The 14,656-nt window shown below is 47.5% G+C and overlaps 2 protein-coding genes across 3 annotated transcripts in view; one reads left to right on the top strand and one right to left on the bottom strand.

Annotated features, from left to right (window-relative positions):
- Window positions 1-256: 256 nt before the first annotated feature.
- On the bottom strand, window positions 257-9,361 carry YIPF6 (Yip1 domain family member 6). The gene is made up of 7 exons (XM_067304037.1): window positions 9,284-9,361; window positions 8,281-8,409; window positions 7,697-7,775; window positions 7,253-7,295; window positions 4,984-5,109; window positions 4,728-4,885; window positions 257-4,108 (listed from the first exon to the last, which is right to left on the bottom strand). The coding sequence occupies exons 1-7, from the start codon at window positions 9,329-9,331 to the stop codon at window positions 3,990-3,992; spliced, it is 702 nt and encodes a 233-aa protein (XP_067160138.1). The 5' UTR covers window positions 9,332-9,361; the 3' UTR covers window positions 257-3,989.
- A 3,241-nt stretch (window positions 9,362-12,602) lies between these two features.
- Window positions 12,603-14,656, top strand: part of OPHN1 (oligophrenin 1) — an 89,722-nt gene continuing 87,668 nt past the window's right edge. For both annotated transcript variants that reach the window (XR_010885594.1, XM_067304481.1), the window contains exon 1: window positions 12,603-12,807. Coding sequence is in view for 1 of the 2 variants with exons in the window: in XM_067304481.1 (XP_067160582.1) it covers window positions 12,654-12,807 (154 nt within the window). In the remaining variant the exon portion in view is untranslated. The remainder of the gene's footprint in view (window positions 12,808-14,656) is intronic.

The following is a 14,656-nucleotide window of genomic DNA, read 5'->3' as shown; positions in this document are numbered from 1 at the left end:
CTTTTAATTCACCCCATATTGCCCAAAGGGCACATGAAATGCCTTCCTTCGGACCAAGTACTCACAGGAGTCCTTTTAGAGAGCCCCAACGCCTTGGAAGAGGGGAGCTCTGCACCCCAAGGAGCTGCCTCCCACGGAACACAGCCAGACCCTGGTCCCTCAGGATACATAACCAATTTTAAAGATTAACACTAACACAGGCTGCCAGAAGTTCAGCATACACAGTACTTTCAATCCACACATAAGACTGTCCACATCCTTTTCAGAGTATTTTAATTTATTAAAGTTAAAACAAGTTATTTGCCTTTTCATTGGTCTTCATCAAAATGAAATTCAAACACATACAGCAACTGCAAGTGATAAATTGTATCAAAATCTTAGTGGGAAAGAAAGCCTGGTTTATGTGTCATGAGATCATCTGCTTACCCTACAGAAAAGTTAAACACTTCATTAAGGCAAGAAGTCTGTTTTTCCCCTTGCTACTCTTCCCTCAGCCAGCTTTAAACCAAAAAGGTTTACCTTGGAAAGCACAGTTGAATTATCAGATACATTTTCATAACATAAAATAAAATATGGTTGTGGTTGTAAGGATGCATTTTTGGAGAAATACTAAAAAAACCCCACCATACAGTGGATACAATTTACATTATATAACTGGCTGAAGAAGATAAAGCACCATTCAGGGAACAGGCACTCTCAACTCTTTCATACAGTACCATTACTTTAAAGGAATATCATAAATATGAATTCTGAGCAGTCTGTGAACATCAAATAAGCTTGAGGTACTTCACTTGCCTAAACCTGAAGTTTTTCGATCATTCTTTAATGTGCCTATATCTAGTTTGCTTTGGGAACCACCTGTCTGCTAAGGGGCAAGGTGATTCAATAAAAGCAGTGACTCTACAGAACAAAGTTTGGCTGAGGAACAAATTCTAGTTTTGGCTTCTTAAATTAAGTCACACAAGACAGTTAATCCTCAGTCCATCAATTTATGCTCATTACCAGAGAGGCTTGCTCTCTCAGCCTCTTTAAGCAGTAACACTTTATCTACAAAAAGGGCTAAAGTTTCAAATAAAAAGGTTATCTTCCTCAAGCAGAAAGGCCAAGGCAGCTTTAGTGAAGCTTTACCAGAACTGGTTATACTACTGTAGTGGGGACACTATTTTCAACAAGATACACTGCATACTTCTAAGCTTATTGGCATCAATCACATTTCACACAACGCAAAGTTCAGAGAAGCAGGGTGAATCTGACAGTGAACTACAGCAAGAAGAATTCCAGGCTGAGAACAAAAACATCCTCTACTCACTTTTCTAGAGAAAACAATGAAGAAAAACAAACAAACAAAGAACTCCACACAAGACAAGTAACTTTATTCCTCTGGAGGCATGAAGTCTCAGAAAAATCTAGTTCCCTATTTGCATCCTGCCAGCTAAAACTTCATGGCAAGTTATGTCTCTAGCAATATAAATATATTGGAAGATTTTACTGCTTTAGAAAGTGATAGTTTCCAAAGTAAAGGATTGCCTTGAGCCAAAAAACAAAAAAAAAAAAAAAAAAAAAAAAAAAAAACACCAAACCTTCACCATCCAACTGGTACCTACTTTTTCACATTAAAAACACCTCTCAATTAAAAACCTCAACAGCCAGTTTAAAATAAATCTAGTAAATATAAAAATAATTCCCTCCCCCCAACATAAGCCAAGAGCAGTACATTACAGAAAAAGGCATCATGAGGCTTGGATATAAGTCAAAAAAAGTATGGAAAAAACTGATTATTTTTATTAATTCCTCTTTCAAAATCGTCTTCCTCCTTTTCAGAAGGATGCTGGATTAATTATTACTCCAATTATATCTTTCAGATGTAGCATCAGCTTAAGTCACAAGACACACTGGAAATTACATACTACAGAGATGGAATTCCAAGGGTGCCTACAGAAGCAGGGTTCAATTCTTGTACCGCAGTAGAAAAGAATTTGGCTCAAAGAATCCAACTGTATTAGCAAATAGCTTTACTATCCTTCTTTTTCCCTTGACTATTTCTTTTCAGCTTCATAAAGCTAAACGAATGTTTAGATGAACTGACAACTGCACACTTGAAAATTCACATTCTGTAACAGTAATAATTTATGCAAGTTCAAAAATTCCCCATTTCTATTTTTATACCTAAGTATATGAAAGGCTACAGCTCCTCTTGCAGCAATGAAGAGCAGATACATACCAAGGTTTAAGGAAGGCAGCAAAACCAGCTTTCAGCTTCACACACTCGCTGATGACAACTGTTTTGCATCAAACAATGGTCCCTGCAGAACGTAACTGATTTTTTCTCTCCTTTCCCTCTTCTCCTCACTCCCAGAAATGCAAAATGTACTTTTAAATCTACACATTTAGAAATTTCCATCCCAACTAAAGTATTTGTAGTGTTTACAGCAGAAACTCCACTTTTATATTTAAACATAAATCAGGCATATTTACATCTCAACAGGATCCACTTAATCAATTTCAGGTCTATTTGCATTACCACAAGAGCAAGGAAATATGATGCTCATTTTCAGAAAAACTGACATTTTACCAGCAGCTTTTTCACCCCCAGATGTTCCAAAGCTCTTTCTTTGTATTGCTTACTGAAAATAATAGGCGTCAAATAACTTCTGTACAATCTTTAAAGAGCCAGGTCTCAATTTCTAGGTTCGAACACAAACGGCACACCTGCACCCGGTTCTCCAGGCAGGTTACATAGGCGTACCTACAGTATCACAGAAGAAAGCCTCCTCTCCTTTTATAAAAAGTATTAGACAAAGAGTTCATAGAAAAGTTTCTTATTTTTCTTTAGAGGCAAGAAGAAACAATTTGCAAAATTGTATGGTTTATGTTGAAACACAGTCCATGTAAACAACCAAATGAAAGTCACATATAAGTAAAGACCGGAATTTATATCCTACTTCATAACAGCCACTACCTCGATCAAACTAATTTATTTTCTGTCCTCAAGCCTGTTTTTAAAACTTCTGGGCTTAAGTCCTTGTTTGGTATGTTAGCATCCAAAGACCTCATGTATCAAAACCTAAGCTCACTTCACAAAAAACTTTTTGTATATACATTACTTTGTACTCTCCAGACGCTCAATTTTCCGTTGTAAATATGCAGAGCGATAGCTAGGTCCCTGCTGCAAAACAGTCTTGAGTGTTCCTCCAGGACTTTGACTCTCTAATCTAGGGTCACAAGAAAAAATTTGTAACTATCCAGTGTAAACACACTCCCTTCTCACAAGATACATGGATCAGTCAGTGTAACTACAGTGTTCAAGGCATTTGGTTAAAACACTTTCTTGACATGTGAAGTGGCTGAAACATAAATATACAATACATTAATATAAGCAAAGGCAGTTCCCTTCTGCCCAGCTCCAGTTAAGTGCAAAATGGACCCAACTTATTTTTTTACTAAAATCCGATCTCAAAGTGAAAGTTTAGGGTCCTATGATGTACTTAACATACATCCTGCCATTCCGTACATGAATGAATCAAAAAAAGAACAGGAGTCAAACACATATCTTACCTACCCAACACATAACAGCAATTAAGTTCTATTGTTTCATAAGGCATATTCATCTTCAGGGAGAATCCAAGCACAAGCAAGAATTCTGCTAAGTCATGTGATCCTATAACTTCCTCTTCATCTATCAAACTTCAAGAAGTTCCAAGGTCTCCCCCTTCTATTCTTCAGGCAGAATAGTCCCTGTCATAGCGGGTATTTTTTATTTAGAACTTAACTACAGAACAGGGCTAAATAAAAATCGCAGTAGCTGGATTTCTGCATCTTTCAAGAAGAGGGACAGACAAATGACCAATTTCGCAGTTCTCAGGCTTTATCCCACAACCTGTTCTTTTACAATATCTATCTATACATATATATAAATTAGAGATAAAGCCACGATTAACTGCAGCATTCATGAAAACCTTCAGTCTGTATTAGAGTCTTTTGATCTGATGTCACTGAGGTGTAAAGGTGAGAATCATCCAGCTGATAACAAAGTAGAAGAGGAAGATGGGGTAAACAACAAGAGCTTTGCGGTTTGGAGGCTGGCTGTCTGCCAGGAAAGCCGTAGATGCTGGTGACAAAGAAAAAGAAAAATACTTGAAACATGAACAGGATAAAACTACAAACATACAATTCACTGCAGATGTTAACAATTTTACATTAGGATCTGCATTACAATGTTAAGTCTAAAGACAGAGTAAAATTGAATATTCCGTTGCTCAGTTCCAATGGTCTCTAACCACGAGTTAAAACTTCCTTTATCATATAGAAAGATAAATGCTGATTGACACTAATAAGATTCAGGTTTACAGAATAAGAACAAGAAGAAATAATGCAAATGCACCTATATGAACTTAGTGTTTTCTAATGGTATTTAGAACATAGATCACAGAATAAGACCACCACGAGGCTCACATCAAGTTTAATATTAAATTATTGTCTTTCCTCCAAGGGCAACTTGCATAAGGCACCCCCCTCCCCCCAAATAAATAAATAAATGGAAGCAGAGGCTGAATCTCTGCCAACGCAAGGATTGGAAGAACTATTTCTACAATACCTTGCCAACCTAGGAAGCAGACCTTCAACTACAAAACCCTCTGGCTTTATACAGCAGAGTGCATGTAGATCTACCTCTAATCACCACACGACTCAATGCACATCGCAGTGTTATAGTGCTAACGGGCACTTACCTAATGTTGACCAGCCAAACATAGCTATTACTACAACCAGACGTACAACAAAGCTGACAGTCCCAGAACCTGCTAGCAGTACCAGCCTGCACACCAGCATCGCTACCGTCAGGGGCAGGACGCAGTAACCCAGAACACACAGACTCTGAAAAAAAGATCTAGAAACAAGTGACAAACAGAAAGAAAGTCAGACCAAAGCACCACAGAAGTTCCATAAATTGGAGCATTATAACTGCTACTGTAAACCAGCACTCACATAGTTCCTCCAAGCAGCTTTGAGTTTAGTGTGATAACAACTGCACCAAACCAGATGATGACAAAGACCTCAGCAAACTGGGGCCCTCCATCATCTTTGCTATCGGCTGATCCACCCTGAAGCATCCTGTTGAAGGTAACAGAAACAAAAAGTCAACTACAGTTGATGACTGGGTTTTTGCAGACTAAGAACAGATGACAAATTAGGAGTCTGAGACCGGTTCCCAAGTAAGTTGCAGAACAGTTATTTTTCCATCTGTTTTCTGATTTTTGGTAGCATCCTCCATTTTGCATAGAAAAGGAAAAATGTTTTTTGCTCAGTTGAGGGCACTTCAGTCCACTTGTTTTTGTGGACTGTATAGGAATATAAAGGAGAATAAAATCACAGACAACAGGCTAGACGATAAAAACTAAGCACAAAGAGTTTGATAAACTCTCAAAGCAGCCAGTGCACTGCATGATAAAACAGGCAAACCTTAAGGAAAGCTTAATATAACCCCAGGATACATGCAACATGTATAACCTAGAAAAGTGAGCATGTGCTGATTTGAAGAAGATTTAAATTATATTGTACACTGCAGATATAGCTACTTTGCTAAATGGTTTTTGTGTGTTGAGTATGTACGTGGGATGCAGATTTGCTGACAGATGTAATAACATTTGTTAGACGAACTGGCACAGCTGAACTACTAGACATGCTTTTAAGCATGCCAACTCTAGAGCACGTCCTTTTACAGCTTAGCAAAAAACAAGCCTTGAGAGACTAATTCCCCTGCGCTTCCCCCATCATCTGCAGGGAGACAGAGGGAGGGAGGGACAGACAGGCAGACACACCCCTTCAGAGGGCTATTCAGAATGCCTTAATCTGACTCCTCCTTCGACTGGTCTCAGTCCTTCCTCTCCACGAGGGAAACAGAAGCTTTCTAGGAAGCACAAGAAATAGGAATAAAAACTTTGGACCTCATTCGTGTATGAATAGGCTATCACAATTTACACATTGGAGGCAGAAAAAAAAAAAAAAAAAAGCTTTTTGTAGCTATCAGTTAAAAAAATACATTTTGTAGGATTAAAGTGCAACAGTAATACTAATTCCACATGTCACTAAAACTCCTTCATTCTCCATTCTGAACAAAACTACTGCGCAGGAAAGTTTATTTTGAACCCTTCCCCAAATGTTCAGTTTCTCCATATCTGAAGAAAGAATTCAGGGTATTAAAGAGGAATCTCCCTTGCATGCTTCCAGGTTTTGCTTCTCCTACCCTCCCCGGTCCTTACCATCTCTGTAAGCATTTCACATAAAAACATCGTCAATAACATGAAGAACTTAAAGCTCAATGCAATGAAAGAAGGAAGAAAGCAACATGCACCTTTAAAAAAAAAAGTTTCTTCCTAAGGCAAAGTAAATATTTACTCTTATGTTTTAAGACCTGAACATACCCTACATCTCCCTTCTCTGGATGATGCAAGAGCTAAGTAAGCAAATACGCTTACCTGAGCTAATTCAAGTTTTCAATATTTTACGATTGCAGAAGTATCAGGCACATGGTTTTGTTTTTTTTCTGAATATTGCATATAAAGCATAAAACATTTCATCTGAATACAGTAAGGAACAAATATTAGAACGCGATGTCCTATCTACAGCTCTTTAGGAGTTCACACACACCTCCCAAGCGCACGTTAAACCTCATGCTGGGCCAACACCAACGCAGCCTCGCTGCACAGAGGCCGGTGGGTAACCTGAACCTCTGCTACGGCTGCAGTGATGCCACAGGGACCGAGACCAGCGTTCCTGTCCTACCCCCACATGCATCCGCACACATCTGCCCAATAACCCCAGGGGTCACAGTCGTCTTCCGCCTATGAACTACTCCAACAGTCTTTTTCCATCAGTTCTCCGGGTACCTGGTACATACGCTGCAGCTCCTAGTTAAACAAAGGCTTTGGCATGCAGCTCAGGATCAAGGAAGTTGGCCAAATGTGTTAGAACCAGTAACAACATGAATCAGAACAACTTTCAAAAAAGTCATTCCTAAAACAGGAGATTAGGAAGAGTTTGCCCTCAAATTCTAAATTTAAAGAAGGAAGGTCTTAATGGGATTTAAGTGTCAGAAATGCATTTTGTAAGAAAACCTGGAAAAAGCACTGTTTGTAGAAGACCAGACATGCATCAGAAAAACTTAACTTCAACACATGTAATCAGAAATCTTTAAATTCTCATTTCCGCAATGTAAAAGACTAAAAAACCAAACCCACCCAATGCAGGTACTTACAGTGCAAGCGAGACACAAAGCACCAAGGGGCCCCAAAGATCCCCTGTAGGTAAAGGGGAAAAAAAAAATTACATCACAGAACAACGTTCAGTTGTTTTTTCCTTGGAGTGATAAAGCATCCTTTTCCAGCTCCTGATACATCATTTTCCATATTAAACTTCCTTATAATTTTCTTATTTAGCATCTTGCATCATATTCTGTATATAATAATATATATAATTTATTCAAAGCCTGCTAACTCTTAAAGTTACCTGTTCTATATATTGACACGTCTTGTTTTAAAAGATGCTTGATACCACTCCAATTTTTCATTATTCATCACTCCAAAACAACAGAAAGAACATAAAACGGACACTTGATTTCCCATTCCAGTGAATTCTTCCTTTTCAAAGCAAAGTCTGTAGGCAATATACCCTTTCAAGGTTTTGAAAATCTGATACGTACAGTCTCTAAGGAGTGCACTGCTCTTTTTCGGATACATGACATGCACAAATTTCTTCCCAACAGCCTTTAGATCTCTCATCTGAAATAAAGGAGAGACAGTTTTAATATACCACTTAACAGAAATTACAGATCACACCCAAAACAAAGCAGAAAGCAGTATGAACTTTAAATCAAGATAGGATCTAACCCCAAAATTTCTGTAGCATCCCCTGCAGCAAACAATGCCTATGTTTTCTACACTCCTTAACAACCACAATAATGTACTCTCCTTTAATAACACCCAGTTAAGAACAATAATTTGTTTGCTCCTCTGGGAAAAGAAAATCACCAAAAAAAATCCTATTAGGGCAGCTTTCTCCCAAGCAGCATCTGAGACTTCTACACTTGCAAGGATTTTCAAATCACAGAGATACTTGGGGGTTGTAATTTAGATTTTTTTTACCCACAAGAATTTGTTTTACAAAGGTACCCCTCAAAAAAAGTAAAAGTCAAGGGAGAAAAAAGACAATTTTTGTGTAACACTTGGCACAAAAGATCAGTAAAACACGTGTTATTATAGATACAGGCACAGAATACAAACTCACAATGGTATCCCTAACAGGTTCATCCAGAGTGGAGTAGTCTTCATCAGGAGAGCGAGATCCAACAGGAACAGTAATTTCCCCTTCCACTGGAATATCTTCAGATATTGACACATCTGAGAGACCTGCAAACTAAATGTTTACAAAAGCCTTAAAAAAAAAGAAATACAAACCAGCTCATATTCACTTCAGGTGTTTTTCAACTGAGTTTAAGATAAAAGCAACAGCTCAGAGTTGTAAGATACAACATTTAAATAACAAGATCAACAATGGAGCCCAGCCAAGGCCTGGCTGATTTAAACAGCTCACAGCCTAAAAGGTGCTCTATAATGTGCAAAGCATTTCTGTCCTCCTCAGTAACTGCTATGCCTCTGTGACTTGGATTTCCCCTCATTTAGACAGCAATAACTAAAGGCAATTAGAGAGCTTGCAAGTGTTTTATTATAATAAAAGGCCAGATAGTTGTACAACAACAGCAATGTGTCTGAAAATGCTCGGCACCTTCACGGACTCCAAGGGAAAACCGTTAATGAGAAACTGTACACATTGGCTTTCTCAGCATAAAGTGGAGATTCTGAAGTACCGCGTGGGAATAAGGCTGCTTTCCTCCGCCAAGCCGGGGAAGCGTTAAAGCGCTCGGGCGCCCGGGGGGGAGGGGGGGGAAGCGACCAGAGAGCGGCCTGGCCGCTCCCAAAGCGGCGCTGCGCAGGGGGGCGGCGGCGCAGCGGCTCGGGGCAGGGCGGCCCCGCCGCGGGGAAGGGGGACCGCCGCCCCGGGCCCTACCCCGGCCCCTGCCCGGGAAGTCGCCTTGGCCTCGGCCCCAGGCCCGTTCCCGACCCCGGGGGGCGCCTCAGCCTCGGCCTTGGCCCCGCGTCCCCCCACCCCGGCGGCCGCCCCGGCCCCAGGCCTTGTCCCCCCGCGCCGAGGGTGGGCCCGGCCCGCGGCCGCCCCTACCCGGAGGACCCGACCCGACCCGACCCGGCCCTGCCCTGCCCGCGACGCTCACCAGCGGCTTGGCGGCGCCCCCAGCCCCGCTCCCCTCCGCCGCCGCCATCTTGGCCCCGCCGCCGCGGCTGTGGAGGCGACGTGGAGACGGGGACTGACGTCATCAGCCGGCGCGCGGCTAAGGCGTCACCGACGGGCCGAGCGTCCATGGCAACGCGCGGCACCGCCCCCAGCCGCGGGGCCGGGCGGCGCCGGGCGGGCGGGGGCTCCGCGGCCGCTCCGCAGCGCGGGGCTGCTCCGCACTTGCTGTCGGGACGCGCAAGGTTTCTGCGGCCCGCCAGGGCACCAGGGCCCCTCCGGACCGAAGCCCCGCCGTGCGCTGCGCCAGCCGCCCCCCTCGCTCACCATCACCCGCAGCGGAGGGCGCGCTCCGGACGCCGGGCGCCTCCTTGATGACCTGCTCCGCAGACGGAGTCACTTGTTGAGACCGTTCCGCGGGGAATCCAGCCGTTTCTCAAGGCTGTTCTTCAAGCCCTCATTTCCTCAGCTTAAAAATCAAAACTGTGTGGGAAATGGTGTGAAGAGACTTGAGAAGTGAAGCTATATTGCCTCCAGCTCTAAACCATCATCCGCAGTTACTGCGCCACAAAAGACAATCACGCTGCACAAGCAACATGACAGCTGAAGGACTAAAAATGCGAAGGGTGACCCAGGCCGTCAGTTCCTTCGTTTTCATAAACAAAACCCTATCCTCACTCTGAACACGAGGCTAGCACGGCTTTTCCAGCTCTGAGCCTAACTGTTTAGCTGAAAGGCAAGAAGACACTGGTTAGTTGGAGAATTGTCCTGCCTCCAACTTGGTAAGCGGGACAATTTATAAAAGTCTCCCAAGCGTCACACTCTGGGTTTCCTGGCCGTAGCCCTAACTGCCCCAACCATCCCAGGTCGCCCTGAGGATGGAGAACTCTGTGTGGAGCTCCAAGGAAGATACTGCCCATGACCAAAGCGTGAGCAGCCCTCATCCGGCACCTTGCGGGGGACTCCCTGCAGAAGTCCCCCAGGTGCTGTACTCCTTGGTTTTCCCAGTCCCGACCTGACCTCCACCATATAGACACCGCGGTTATCTTGCAGTTGTGCTCCTTTCAGCTCGTCTAGAAGAATTTTTCTATTGTTATTATAGAGCATGACTAGTGTTTGCCTAGCTGTGATAAAAGGCCCCAGCAGGGAGCAAAACTCAGGTGTATGAGACAAAAATACATATGACTGAGTTTCTTGGGAACAATCCTCACTACTCCATTCCCTTTTTCTGAAAAGGCAGTTGATTTAGGTTACAGCAACGTGCTATTTTCCATTTCAAATTCTTCCAGCTTGACCAAATCCTGCAGTTTCAAATACTATTTCTACATCTCCAGCCAGATTGATAGCAGCTATATTTGATTCCGAGTTCAAAAGGGAACTTTCTTGTAAAGGCAGAGATGATTAAAGTTACAGTGGAGAAAGTTGGTTTTGGAGATGTCTACTACATTGGAAGGGATGGAGATGATGTTTTTCTTTACTAAAATTAACCCTTGGGAATAAGCGTTTTTGAGAAATTAATTCTTCTGTTTTTATTTTCTGCTATGTAGCACACACCAATGATTACAAAACCCAAACCATTGACACTGTGTTTTCAATTTGCTTCCTTGGATGTATCTTGAGTTGAACTTTATGAAAAAACTCTTCCACGTTTGATCTGAAAGTTTTTGTTCCCGTCTGTATCTGGCAGAATTCAGGCCAAAAAGCAGGCTTTGCCAGACTGTTTCCATGTGTTGAAATGAAGCAAGCCGTGGGGCTGCTCATTTTCAGAGAGGGCCGGGAGGAGGTGGGGGAGGCTGCCCCAGGGCCCTGCAGGGAGGGCTGGACGAGGACAGCGGGTGGGAGCCTGCGCCAGCCGGGCCGTGGGTGCTGCTGAGGGTGGCCCAGGGCCAAGGGTGGCCCTGGGGTGGCGCGTGGGCAGGGGACAGCGAGCGGCCGGGGCGGGAAGGCCGAGCCCCCTCGGAGGGGACGATGAGGGCGGCTGAGCAGGAAATTTTGGGGTACCTCACAGCAGAAAAGCTGTGGTAATCGAGAAAGCTGTGGAAAGGTGAGAGATGGCAGATGGTAGCAGATGAGGCAACAATCTTAATGACTTGATTGTTATCATATTATTTTAACGTACCTAAGACTCAGACTCTGGAGCGTCTCTTATTAAACATGCAAAAATGCAACTCATCTGTAAACTTTGTAGTGATAATTAAATAAAAACTGCCTTTTCATGACCTCTGAGAGCATTTTAAAGTAATCCCTTATCTACTAATGCACTTTATAGAATAAAACTTTCAAGAAAGGCTCTTGCAGAATCTCACCCTGGTTTTGCTGCGCACCACTGGCACCTGGCCGGATCCGGCTTCAAGCGGCCACAGCGCCAGCCGTAACGCGTGGTGGCCTCGTCGCCCGGGCCGCTCTGCCGCCTCGCCTGGGCCCCGGCTGGCCAGGCCGTGCGGCGCTAACGCCTGCGCAGGGAGCAACGTGCGGCCCCAGCGAGGGAGGAACGGAAAGATCCTCATTAATCGCTGCGACGCAGATCCAGAAGGGATCACCGGCCCGGCAAACAATAAACCTCGCCGCGGGGAAGCTCACGGGCATCGAACAGCCGCCAGCGCCCTGAGCGCGGCGGGGTTCGGCGGGAGGCTGCGGAGGGACGGCGAAACTGGAGCCGTCACCTCACACCTGCGAGGGCCGCGGGCTGCGCCGGCGCTCCGGGCGCTGGTTGTGTGAGAGGCCCCGGCGGCGGCCCGGAAACTACAGGCCCCGGCGGCGGCGCGGACCCCGCCGGAAGGGGTCGGGTCGGGTCGGGTCCCGCCAACGCCAACGCCAACGCCAACAACGCCAACGCCAACGCCAGCGCCAGCGCCAGCGCCGCGGGGGCTCCCGCTGCCCCGCCCCGCCCCGCCCCGCCCCGCGCGCAGCCGCCAGCGGGCGGCGTTGTTGCCGGGCGACGGCGGCGTTGTTGCCGGGCGACGGCGGCGGCGGCCCCGCCCGGGGAGCGCCGGGGCGGAGGCGCCGGCAGGGGGCGGCGGCGGCGGCGGCGGCAGCGGCGGCAGGGCCCGGCCGCCCCGCACCGCCCCGCACCGCCCGCCCCGGCCGAGCCCGGCGGGAGGAGCCGCTCCCGCGCAGCCTGGGCTGAGCCGGACCGGAGCGGGCCGAACCGAACCGAACCGGAGGGAGCCGGAGCGGCCTGACGCGGGCGGGCGGCGGAATGGGCGCGGCGCGGGGGCCCCGCGGCGGCGGCGGCGGGAGGGCGCCGTAGGCCGCCCCGGCCCGGCCCGGTCCGCCCCGCCGCTGCCGCCCCGCCCCTCCGGGCCGCCGGGGCCGCGGGCGGCAGCGCTCGGAGCGGCGGCGGCGGCGGCGCCATGGGGCACCCGCCGCTGGAGTTCAGCGACTGCTACCTGGACAGCCCCGACTTCCGCGAGCGCCTCAAGTGCTACGAGCAGGAGCTGGAGCGCACCAACAAGTTCATCAAGGAGGTCATTAAGGACGGCAACGCGCTCATCGCCGCCATCCGCGGTAAGCGCCGCGACGGGGGGGGGGCCGGGGCCGGGGCCGGGCGGCGGCGTTGGCGCGGCGCAGGTGAGCGGGGCGGGGTGCGGCGGCGGCGGCGGTGGTGTCCCCCCCCCCGTCCCCCCCCCCCCCCGGTAGTAGGTTTCTGCGGCAGGAGCGTGGCCGCGCGGCGCCGCCTCGGGCGGGAACAATGGAACAATGAGCCGCTTCTCGTCCCCGCGGCGCCCCGGGAAGCCCGTGCTGCGCCCTGCTCCGCGGGGCCCAGCGCGCCGCCGCCGCCCGCCCGCCTGCCCGCCGCCCCCGTGCCTGGGCTGCAGCGGCGCGAGCGGCAAAAGCCGCCCGGGGCGCGGGAGCGGGAGCGGGAGCAGGCCCGGGGCCCCCCTGCTGCTGCCGCTGCCGCTGCTGGTGCTGCTTGCAGGGACGCGCCTCGCGAGCCGGGCGGCGGGCGCTGCTGCCCTGCCGAGCCGCCCGGGCCCCGCGTCCCCCCCGCGGCAACAGCCTCGTCGTCGCGGCGGGCGCGCGGCGGTTTGTTCCCCCGCGCAGCAGGTGGAGCGCGGCGCCTCGGGGCGGCCCGTGCTCCTGGGGCGGCCCAGCGCTGGAGGAAGGGTTCTCCGAGCAGCAGTGCCTGCAGTCCTTCACTTACCTTGGGTTTTTTTTCCTAATAATGAGATTTGCCAGTTGAATGCAAAGGGGCTCGCTTGTTCGGAAGTGCCAACCGAGTCCATCCGATATTTCTGGGCTGGGTTCTGCTGTCATCTGAAACTGTGCAGTCCTGTATGTTTTCACAGTTTGCTGAACTCTTTTTGTTCAGGTTTTTTTCCCCAAGAGCTGTAGATAACTCTTTCCCTGTGTCGTTTCTCGCATCTTTTCCACTTTTACAAATGTCTGTTAAAATATGGCCAAAAATGTTTGCTAGCACACTAGCTGTAAATGCTACGATTGCATCAGACTAAGTGAAGACAAATAAAAGAAAATCTGTTGTGCAGAGTCTAATCGTATATGCTGGTTTTGTTGGTAGCTGGCTGATTTAGTTGGTATTAATGGGCTTAGCTGATGCCCTGCTATTAAGAATAACTTAGAGCTTCTTTGTTACCAAAGCCAGTGACTGGAATAGCCTCATCTGGATGACTGTAATGACGAAAACTAGTATGAATGAAACAGGCGGCACTACGTATCTCTGAGATGCTAATAGTCTACAAAAAGATGAAAAACTCTGCTAAGTCTAGAGCAAAAATAAAACAAAAAACAAAAGGGTTAGTGTAAATTGTTATCATAAATGCTTTCTCTCTCTTCATCGCTTTGGTCAAAGCCATTTCCCCTTTTCAATCTGTATAAATTCTCATGCAGGCGCTGCAAAGACATGACGTAACAGGATTTTGCTGGTTCAGCAGACCCTTCCTAGCGAAACTAGCTGGCAGAGGAGGAAGGGAAGAAGTAACCAGAAACTGCATAAACCTCCAAAAGCACAGATAACCCCCCTGAAAGCTAAGGAAACACAGAGTGTCTTGTGTGCAGTGAAGGGTTTTCCTTTTGTTCGGTTTAAGACCAAGGCTGTCGGTGTGATCTCGTAGGAACGAATGAAAACGGCGCCTGACGGGGCAGAGCGCTTTGGCTGGCCGCTGGCAGCCCAGGCCTGGAGCCGCACCAGTGCTGAGCACTGCGCTGCCTCCCGAGTCCCGCTGCCGCTCCCGAAGTGGCCGTTGCACTCCCGTGCGAGGTAGTGCTTGATTCAGTTCTCATGGATGTACCCGGTCCGTTTTTATCGTTAAAGAACCTAAAATTCTAGGCCTTCCTCTCTGAGCCGTATCCGCACAGGAACGTAGATATGAAATTGGGACAACTGTCCATCTAGTTG

The sequence above is a fragment of the Apteryx mantelli genome, chromosome 13 (genome assembly GCF_036417845.1).
Source record: "Apteryx mantelli isolate bAptMan1 chromosome 13, bAptMan1.hap1, whole genome shotgun sequence".
In the NCBI taxonomy this organism is placed as follows: Eukaryota; Metazoa; Chordata; class Aves; order Apterygiformes; family Apterygidae; genus Apteryx; species Apteryx mantelli.
Note: the sequence above shows the minus strand (reverse complement) of the source record. Positions and strands in the feature narration are given on the sequence as shown.